Source organism: Gigantopelta aegis, chromosome 11 (assembly GCF_016097555.1).
Source record: "Gigantopelta aegis isolate Gae_Host chromosome 11, Gae_host_genome, whole genome shotgun sequence".
Classification (NCBI taxonomy): domain Eukaryota; kingdom Metazoa; phylum Mollusca; class Gastropoda; order Neomphalida; family Peltospiridae; genus Gigantopelta; species Gigantopelta aegis.
This window is the reverse complement of record NC_054709.1, coordinates 1,026,534-1,037,875: the sequence shown is the minus strand read 5'-3', so window position 1 is coordinate 1,037,875 and position 11,342 is coordinate 1,026,534. Positions and strand designations below refer to the sequence as shown.

At 38.2% G+C, this 11,342-nt stretch overlaps 1 protein-coding gene across 1 annotated transcript; it reads left to right on the top strand.

Annotated features, from left to right (window-relative positions):
* The first annotated feature begins 2,154 nt into the window (after positions 1 to 2,154).
* Positions 2,155 to 8,448, top strand: LOC121385475 (fat-like cadherin-related tumor suppressor homolog). Its single transcript, XM_041516173.1, has 5 exons — positions 2,155 to 2,386; positions 4,601 to 4,836; positions 7,074 to 7,257; positions 7,912 to 8,252; positions 8,362 to 8,448. The coding sequence occupies exons 1-5, from the start codon at positions 2,155 to 2,157 to the stop codon at positions 8,446 to 8,448; spliced, it is 1,080 nt and encodes a 359-aa protein (XP_041372107.1).
* Positions 8,449 to 11,342: the final 2,894 nt, after the last annotated feature.

Genomic DNA, 11,342 nt, shown 5'->3' with positions numbered 1-11,342 from the left:
AGTTGAACGTACAGTATTTGTATGTAGATTCAGTTAAAATAAATTTAACAAATAAATAGTAACCAGAACTTGTCGACTCATTGTCAGCCATGTCGCCACAAACATATCTCTATAAAATGGCGTTTTCGTTGCCTGTGTCTTGACTTCATCCATGCACGTGATCGCTATACTGCACATAAAAAGCGTTTTCATTGCATGCGTTTTAAGTAATGGATACTTCACCTGTTCATGCGACTGGTACATTACACATGAAAAGTCCGTGCTAATGTTACAGTTACATCAACACGACTGGTACATTACACATAAAGAGTCCGTGCTGATGTTACCGTTACGTCAACACGACTGGTACATTACACATGAAAAGTCCGTGCTAATGATACCGTTACATCAACACGACTGGTACATTACACATGAAAAGTCCGTGCTAATGTTACCGTTACGTCAACACGACTGGTACATTACACATGAAAAGTCCGTGCTAATGTTACCGTTACGTCAACACGACTGGTACATTACACATGATAGGTCCGTGCTACTGTTACCGTACCGTCAACACCACTGGTACATTACACATGAAAAGCCCGTGCTAATGTTACCGTAACGTCAACACCACTGGTACATTACACATGAAAAGTCCGTGCTAATGTTACCGTAACGTCAACACCACTGGTACATTACACATGAAAAGTTCGTGCTGATGTTACCGTTACGTCAACACGACTGGTACACTACACATGAAAAGTCCGTGCTAATGTTACCGTTACATCAACACGACTGGTACATTACACATGAAACGTCCGTGCTGATGTTACCGTTATGTCAACACGACTGGTACATTACACATGAAAAGTCCGTGCTGATGTTACCGTTACATCAACACGACTGGTACATTACACATGAAAAGTCCGTGCTAATGTTACCGTTACGTCAACACGACTGGTACATTACACATGATAGGTCCGTGCTACTGTTACCGTACCGTCAACACCACTGGTACATTACACATGAAAAGCCCGTGCTAATGTTACCGTAACGTCAACACCACTGGTACATTACACATGAAAAGTCCGTGCTAATGTTACCGTAACGTCAACACCACTGGTACATTACACATGAAAAGTTCGTGCTGATGTTACCGTTACATCAACACGACTGGTACACTACACATGAAAAGTCCGTGCTAATGTTACCGTAACGTCAACACCACTGGTACATTACACATGATAGGTCCGTGCTACTGTTACCGTACCGTCAACACCACTGGTACATTACACACGATAGGTCCGTGCAACTGTTACCGTAACGTCAACACGACTGGTACATTACACATGATAGGTCCGTGCTACTGTTACCGTAACACCAACAAGACAAATGAGGCTGTCTACGGGGTAGCAGTATGATGACAATTGTTTTAGTTAGTACCCAAAATCTTTTAAGTAGGGGAATGTCCGAGTAACTCTCCATTCCTGAAACATAGCGGGCCTCGTCTCCATCATTATTTTTCTTCTACGTAAATCCCATAGTATGAAAAAGGCGTTCCCTGTGGGAAGGACTATAGAAAACAATGAGCTCAGAAGTAAATCACTTATAGTAAGTTCCATAGCATGAAAAGGCGTTCCCTGTGGGAAGGACTATAGAAAACAATCAGCTCAGAAATAAATAACTTGTAGTAAGTTCCACATCATGAAAAAGACGTTCCCTGTGGGATGGACTCTCTCTCTCTCTCTCTCTCTCTCTCTCTCTCTCTCTCTCTCTCTCTCTCTCTCTCTCTCTCTCTCTCTCTCTCTCTCTCTATCTATATATATATATATATTCACCATCATCATCACTACCATCATCATCATCATCATCATCATCATCACTACCACCATCACCATGATCATCACCACTACCATCATCACCACCATCATCACCATCATCACCACTATCATCATCATCATCATCATCACCACCATCATCATCACCACCACCATCATCACCACCATCACTATCATCATCACCAACATCACTATCATCATCACCATCATTATCACCACCACGATCATCATCACCATCACTATCATCATCAGCACCACCACCATCATCATCATCATCATCATCATCATCATCACCACCACCATCACCATTTCAGGCGTCCACAGCCGGTATTTGACGATGAACGAGATAACCGGGGAGCTGTCAGTTCGAGAACGGATCGACCGAGACGGGCCGGACGCAATCAGGGAACTCACGTTTGAGTGGAGCATCTCACAAACGTCACCTTCCACGACTCCTGTACAAATAGCCGCCGGAACAACTCGCATACCTGTCACCGACATCAACGACAATGTTCCATCGTTCTCTCGGCAGTTCTACCACGTGAACCTCACCGAGAAGAACACTAAAGGTACAGCTTCGTGTCCTGGTTGTTTATTTATTTATTTTGTTGTTGTTCAGTGATTTATAGTTCTGCCTTTGTTTGTATGTAGGGGCGGGACGTAGCCCAGTGGTAAAGCGTTCGCTTGATGCGCGGTCGGTCCAGGATCGATCTCCGTCGGTGGACCCATTGGGCTATTTGTCGTTCCAGCCAGTGCTCCACAACTGGTCTAACAAAGGCCGTGGTATGTACTATCCTGTCTGTGGGATGGTGCATATAAAAGATTTCCTTGCTGCTAATCGAAAAGAGTAGTCCATGAAGTGGCGACAGCGGGTTTCCTTTCTCAATATATGTGTGGTCCTTAATCATATGTCTGACGCCATATAACCGTAAATAAAATGTGTTGAGTGCGTCGTTAAGTAAACCATTTCTTTCCTTACTTCGTTTGTATGTGGTGCGGGACGTAGCCCACTGGTAAAAGCAGTCGCTTGATGCGCGGCTGGTCTGGAATCGATTCCTGTCGGTGGGCCCATTGGACTATTTCTCGTCCCAGCCAGTTCACCCTTACTGGTATATCAAAGGCCGTGATATGTACTATCCTATCGGTGGGATTGTGCATATAAAAGATCCCTTGCTACTAATGGAAACATGTAGCGGGTTTCCTCTCTAAGACTGTCTGTATACATTACTAAATTTTTGACATGCAATAGCTGATGATAGTGGTGGTGTTAAACAAAACAAACTTTAACTTTTTCTCTTTAAGATTATCTACTGTTGGACTATCTATCATGTGTTAAGTCAACTGTTATTATCTACTGTTGGACTATCTATCATGTGTTAAGTCAACTGTTATTATCTACTGTTGGACTATCTATCATGTGTTAAGTCAACTGTTATTATCTACTGTTGGACTATCTATCAAGTGACTGTTAGTTAGGTCCTTACCTCTTGTGTTAGGTCAACTTGCACTAAAAGTAGCACACAACCGTTAGTTAAGTCCTTACTTCTTGTGTCAGGTCAACTTGCACTAAAAGTAGCACACCACCGTTAGTTAAGTCCTTACTTCTTGTGTTAGGTCAACTTGCACTAAAAGTAGCACACAACCGTTAGTTAAGTCCTTACTTCTTGTGTTAGGTCAACTTGCACTAAAAGTAGCACACCGTCGTTAGTTAGGTCCTTACCTCTTGTGTCAAGTCAACTAGCATTAAAAGTAGCACACCACCGTTAGTTAGGTCCTTACTTCTTGTGTCAAGTCAACTAGCATTAAAAGTAGCACACCACCGTTAGTTAGGTCCTTACTTCTTGTGTTAGGTCAACTTGCACTAATGGTAGCACACCGTCGTTAGTTAGGTCCTTACCTCTTGTGTCAAGTCAACTAGCATTAAAAGTAGCACACCACCGTTAGTTAGGTCCTTACTTCTTGTGTCAAGTCAACTAGCATTTACCGTTAGTTAGGTCCTTACTTCTTGTGTTAGGTCAACTTGCACTAATGGTAGCACACCGTCGTTAGTTAGGTCCTTACCTCTTGTGTCAAGTCAACTAGCACTAAAAGTAGCACACCACCGTTAGATAGGTCCTTACTTCTTGTGTTAGGTCAACTAGCACTAAAAGTGGCACACCACCGTTAGTTAACTCCTTACTTCTTGAGTTAGGTCAACTAGCACTAAAAGTAGCACACCACCGTTAGTTAACTCCTTACTTCTTGTGTTAGGTCAACTAGCACTAAAAGTAGCACATGGCCGTTAGCTAGGTCCTTCGTGCAGCAGCTTCTTATAATCGTGTTTTGGAAATAGTTCCTCATTAAAGAGTTATTAAAATTACTATTACTTGTTTGTGTTTCTTTGATCTAATGCTATTCAATTATTTCTTATTTCTGTTTGTTAAATCAAACACTATTTGACTGTTTCTTATTTGTGTTTCTTAGATCAAACACTATTGGACTATTTCTTATTTGTGTTTCTTAGATCAAACACTATTGGACTATTTCTTATTTGTGCTTCTTAGATCAAACACTACTGGACTATTTCTTATTTCTGTTTCTTAGATCAAACACTATTGGACTATTTCTAATTTTTGCTTATTAGATCAAATACTATTGGACTATTTCTTATTTTTGCTTATTAGATCAAATACTATTGGACTAATTCTTATTTTTCTTTGTTACATCAAATACCTGTGGATTGTTTCTTACTTCTATTTGTTAGATCAGATACTATTGATTTATTTCTTGTTTCTGTTTGTTAGATCAAATACTATTGGACATTCCCTGTTCTGACGCGGATGACGATGGCAATGAGAAGTGTGATGTAAGAATTTCGAAGACCGGAAGTTATCTGATTGACGACACGAAGCTCATTGCATTGGCTGGGGAAGTTCACTACGACCCAGCTCAAAACCACGAAACGATAGAAGTGTTCACAGTGGATAGACCCAAACTAGCAATGAACGTCCACACAGGACATGCCGTGGTTGTTATTACAGTAGGTATTTTAGATAATAATAGACCCAAACTAGCAATGAACGTCCACACAGGACATGCCGTGGTTGTTATTACAGTAGGTATTTTAGATAACAATAGACCCAAACTAGCAATAACGTCCACACAGGACATGCCGTGGTTGTTATTACAGTAGGTATTTTAGATAACAATAGACCCAAACTAGCAATGAACGTTCACACAGCACATGCCGTGGTTGTTATTACAGTAGGTATTTTAGATAATAATAGACTTAAACTAGCAATGAACGTTCACACAGGATATGCCGTGGTCGTTATTACAGTAGATATTTTAGATAATAATAAATCCAAATTAGCAATGAACGTTCACACAGGACATACCGTGGTTGTTGTAACACTAGGTATTTTAGATAAAAATAGACCCAAACTAGCAATGAACGATCACACGAATACCGTGGTTGTTATTACAGTAGGTATGTTAGATAATAATAGAACTAAACTAGCAAGACTTTATTTACTCTCTGGCCGTTGCACAACGGCGTAGGAGGAATATATACATACTATTTCTATAAACACGTGACAAGATGAAAGAGAAATACAAAAGTTAAATTACAATGATTGTGAATTAATTCCTATGAACATTTGCATACAACATAAAGCTGTGAATATTCATAAAAATACAAATATATAAACTGTTTGGCCGGTAGAACTAGTTAAAATTGTTATTGGTAAATTAATGTTCAATATATATGTAAAATGTACTTCTGGGGGTTGGGGATGTAAAATATCAAGGATGTTTAAATGCATTCATAATTACTTTTATAAACTTTGCTAAATTCTTTAGTGTACTGATTCGTTTGTTTTGCATTAGTTCTTTGAATTTATAAGTACTTGGTCGAGTATAGTAATAGGGATGTAAAAATTGAGCCCTAGAATTACAAAAAAAGTGGCAAATGAAAAGATAGTGAAACTCATCACCAATTTCACTTTCATTGCACAGGGTACAAATTCTATCTTCTAATGAAATATTATTCCAGCGTCCTGTTTCTACCGGTAAATAATGGTTTGATGTTCTGAATGTTAATGATATGCCGTGGTTGTTATTACAGTAGGTATTTTAGATAATAATAAATCCAAATTAGCAATGAACGTTCACACAGGACATACCGTGGTTGTTATTACAGTAGGTATTTTAGATAATAATAGACCCAAACTAGCAATGAACGTTCACACATGATATGACATGGTTGTTATTACAGTAGGTATGTTAGATAATAGTAAACCCAAATTAAGAATGAACATCCAATAACAACAAAATTTCACGGGTAAGTAATATATAAATATAACACTTATGAGAGGGTACTAGTGTGATATTTTCTATAACTCTGCTAAGAAGGTGTATATGTGTGTGTGTGTGGGGGGGGGGGGGGGGGGGGGAGCTGGATGTAGAACAGTGGTAAATCACTTGCCCGATGCGCAGTCAGTCTGGGATTGATCCCTTTCGATGGCCCATCGAGCTATTTCTCGTTCCAACCAGTGCACCACGACTGGTATATCAAAAGGCATCGTATATGGCTATTCCATCTGTGGGTGGGATGGTGCATATATATATATCCCTTGTTTCTAATGGAACAAATGTAGCGGGTTTCCTCTCTGAAAAGGAATGTTGAATTACCAAATGTTTGACATCCAGTAGCCGATGATTAATAAAGCAATGTGCTCTAGTGGCGTGGTTAAACAAACTTTAACTTTCACTGTCAAGAAGGGTTAAAGCCCCGTGAAAGCAGAGCTAGCTCAGTTAAAATATGTCACTCGATAAATTCACCAACTTTCAATTTTAAACACAACTGGTACGTTTCTATGTAAATACATGTACCGGCCATGTGTGTGTAGCAGTAGATCCATCCTATATCCCGGGGCAAGACGTAGCCCAGTGCTCGCTTGATGTGCGGTCGCTTTGGGATCGATCCCCGTCGGTGGGCCTATTGAGCTATGTCTCGTTCCAACCAGTGAACCACGACTGACATATCAAAGGCCGTGTTGTGTGTCATCCTGTCTGTGAGATGGTGCATATAAAAGATCCCTTGCTACTAATTGAAAACTGTATCAGGTTTCCTCTCCAAGACTATATGTCAAAATTACCAAACGTTTGACATCCAATAGCCGATGATTAATTAATCAATGTGCTCTAGTGGTGTCGTTAAACAAAAGACAAACTTTAAACTTAACACATCCCAGTGATTTTGTCTGCCATTCTTAGGTCTTACCGAGGAATGACCACGCCCCATCATGGACTTTCCCGCCAATGAAGGACGGAATTCAGTTTCTACCGTTGTCCATACGAGAAGACATCGCAGATAAGACAACAGTCACGGTGTTCAAAGCGAGTGATGATGACGACCACAGCCAGCTGTCGTTTAGACTGACCACTGAATTTCAATCCGGTACGGTCAACACAAGACTTTAGATATTAGTTGGTTAGACTGAACAATGAATTCCATGCTATGTAAGGTCAACACAAGACTTTTAAACTTTAGACATTAGTAGGTTAGACTGAACACTGAATTTCAAATTCGGTACGCTTAACACACGACTTTTACAATCACATACCCTAGACATATTTTTCACTATTAGAGCCGTTTATGGTCACTGAAATCAAACATTACTTATATTTCATTCTTTAGATTATCCATTTCTGTACATCCAAAATATGTCTAACATGCCGGTGTCTGTAGTGCCCCAAAATGTTTTTGTCATATTAAAAAAAACAAATGCACGAGAGGTAGCAGTTATGAAAATGAACTCTAGTGTACTTGTTAGGGTATGTCCTCATTTAACTCTAGTGTACATGTTACGGGTATTTCCCCATTTAACTCTAGTGTTCTTGTTACGGGTATTTCCCCATTTAACTCTTAGTATACTTGTTACGGGTATTTCCCCATTTAACTCTAGTGTATTGTTACGGGTATTTCCCTATTTTAACGTCACAGTCTTGTTTCACTGTATTGTAACTCTATCCAATTTGTGTGTTACAGATTTGTAGATTAACCAAACTTAGCATTTAGACTAGTGTCTGTGTCTTGTTTTTTCTTTCATAGAATCAACGGACAATCCCCCAACAATCTTTCTGCTGAATTCAAACACTGGAGAGATGGTGACGTCTACCGAGGACGAATTTGTTCCCAGTTTTTTACACGGTAGTTACAACTTGAACATATCGGTAAGCGATGGAAAGTACACAACATTCGGAACCATAGAGATCAACATTCTACCTGTAAACAAACACCGGCCCGAATTCGACAAATCTTGGTACGTCGTATCCGATAATTCACAGCGTGATATTCTGCTGGAATTTGAAGTCGAGGACAAGGATAAAATATCAAATATAACTATACTGTTCTCTGAAAACAAAATGAACGAAAACCGAGAGAATAATTGGGTTCAGAGTTCAAGGGATTTTAAAATCGAAAAATGGAATTCAAAATGGCGTCTACTTAGCATATCAGGCTTTAAGAGTTATACAGATGTGGTTTTACTGTTGAAAGCAGGTGATGGGGGAGTTCCTGAGAGGTTTGCTACGTCGTTGGTCATTTTTAACACAAGTAGATGTGAGACAATGTCCAAACCAGTTGTGAGACCAGTTGTGTCTACTAAATCTCTCTCTCAAATAATGACGTCACAGTCTTTAATGATGACGTCACACCCACCTCCACATGTGTCTCGGTCAACACCAGTGATATCAAAATTGACTCATACGACGTCACAATCATCACCAAGTTCACAACAATTCCAGACGTCCATGTCATCAACTTCATTAACGACGACACAAGTGAAACTGTCAGGTAAATAACAGATTTTATTACCCATATGGTTAAAAATACCTTGGTAAAGTGATATGTCCCACTAGAATGCCAAGTGGGACTAACACTTTTGACGTCACATGATGACGTCATCGATTGGCGTACTACATCCTTACAGGAACGTCAACGAGACGATATGAGTGATATGAATTAAGATCGATTGTCGGTAATAAATAGGATATTAAACTCGCGATAATTTCGTATCATGAAAGCTCGTTTAATATCCTATAATTATTACCCATATGGTTAAACATATCTTGGTTCATATCAAAGGATTACGTCCCACTAGGGAGTGTCAAGGGGTAGGAGTAGTTATCCCTCCCCAAACACCCTATACCCCCAAAACACCCCCCCCCCCCTCCAAAAACAAAAAAAAAAAAAAAAAAAAGAAGAAGAAAAAACCCACCACCTACAAAACAAGTGCCATTTGTTGTTTAAAAAGTGCCCTTGTTGTTTAGCTGGAGAGAACTGCACAATACTGTGCTCCAGTTATTTGTTTTCTGCAAGTCCTACAATTTACCTCCGTCCCCTATTGTTTTAAGGCTTGGTACGGATTGGGTAAGTAAAACTAATACTGTTGAACTTCCATGTTACAGGTGGATTGATATTACAGTCCATTGTGTTCACTGACATGACATGGAAAACCTTTTACAAGGACTCAGAAGAAGGAAGGAAAATTATGAGGGACATTGACAAACAGGTATAATATGAGATACTGTGACATTGACAAACAGGTATAATTATGATATACTGTGACATTAACAAACAGGTATAATACGAGATACTGTGACATTAACAAACAATTTTAATACAGGGTACTATGACATTAACAAACGGGTATAATATGAGATACTGTGACGTTAACAAACAGGTATAATAATGGACACTACGACATTAACAAACAGGTATAATATGAGATACTGTGACATTACAAAACAGGTTTAGTACAGGATACTGTGACATTAACAAACATGTATGTTACAGGATATTATGACATTAACAAATAGGTATAATACAGATACTGTGACAATAACAAACAGCTATAATACAGGATACTATGACATTAACAAACAGGTATAATACAGGATACTATGACATTAAGAAACATGTTTGATATAGGATACTGTACATTAACAAACATGTATAATACAGGATACTATGACATTAGCAAACACAACACATTATAATACAGGATACTACATAACGTTAGCAAACAAGTACATTACATGATACTGTGACATTAACAAAGATGTTTAATACAGGAGACTGTGACATTAACAAACATGTTCAATATAGGATACTATGACATTAGCAAACAAGACATATTAGTATAGGATACTATTTAACATTAGCAAACAGGTATAATAAAGGATGCTACATAACATTAGGGATATATATAACACATGATACTATGACATTACAAACATGTATAATAAGGATACTATGTCATTAGCAAACATGTATAATACAGGATGCTGTGACATTAACAAACATGTATAATACAGGATACTGTGACATTAACAAGCAAGTATAATACAGGATACCGTGACATTAACAAACAGGTATAATACAGGATAGGCGACATTAAGAAACATATATTATAAGAGATAAATGTACTTTTGTTTTTCAGCTGATCAGTGTATTTTCCGACAGACGCGAGTTTGACACGGCAAGAGTTGAACACTTGGTGAAGTATGTTTTAAACACATATATTTGTTTTATTTCCTTCACAATTTACTATAGTGAAAGTAGATCTCAGATATTGGAACCCAGAAGTAGAGATTGGTTAACAAGGCAACGATTCCATGGAATCCTTACAAACACGAAAAGATGAGTACAGACTCACATTGTTAACTAAATTAAGTAGATAAGTTTATTGGGTGTAGTATCTGTTTTCACTGAGCACATATTTCACAATCCTCAGCCAATAACAGCCAAAAGTAGGTCTCCGAAATATGAATACTTATTAGCATATTTATTAATTATTATTATTTAAAATGATTATTATTTATTTATTTATTAGACCTTTGTGGTTCAGCTGGAGGGGACTATAAGTTTCTTATTTGTCCTTCTTTCTGTCCGTCTATCCCACATACAGTTTTCAAGACTTTTCCCCTCATAATGCCTGAAAGATATTCTGCTGAAATTTTGTATGTACAATTACAAAGTATGTGTAAATCGTCATTAAAGTCAAACTACATTTATCTCTTATAATATATGAGGACATGTGTTCAATGGTAGGACATGGTTTACAGGAGCAAAAATAGTATAATTATAATATCAGTAGTAGCACAGATATAATACAAACAGGATACTATAAGACATAAACGTAGTTAAAATACAAATAGGATACTGCGACATTAACAAACATATATTATAAGAGATAAATGTATATAGTTTGACTTTAATGGCGATTTACCCATTTCTGATAGAGTTATAGCCCCTCAACTAAGCTATCACAAACATTTATTGGACCCCGTAGGAGACATGTATTGCATGTACTGTTACAGATCAAGTTTGACTTCCTTAGCAATTTAGCCATTTTCGACTGAGTTATAGCCCATGAACTTAGCACATACAAAAATTTGTTTTCTGGACTTCTTGTTTTTTTTTCGAAATTCCTTTAGGCATTGAGCTGCAATGTTGTGTATAGCTTTATCATGTACTGT

What these genes read in the sequence shown, in the direction of transcription:
- LOC121385475 (XM_041516173.1), top strand. Translation starts at nt 2,155, where the DNA reads ATGAACGAGATAACCGGGGAGCTGTCAGTTCGAGAACGGATCGACCGA. An exon ending in CACCGAGAAGAACACTAAAG is followed by an intron (nt 2,387 to 4,600) that starts GTACAGCTTCGT and finishes TCTGTTTGTTAG; the next exon opens with ATCAAATACTATTGGACATT. An exon ending in ATGCCGTGGTTGTTATTACA is followed by an intron (nt 4,837 to 7,073) that starts GTAGGTATTTTA and finishes TGCCATTCTTAG; the next exon opens with GTCTTACCGAGGAATGACCA.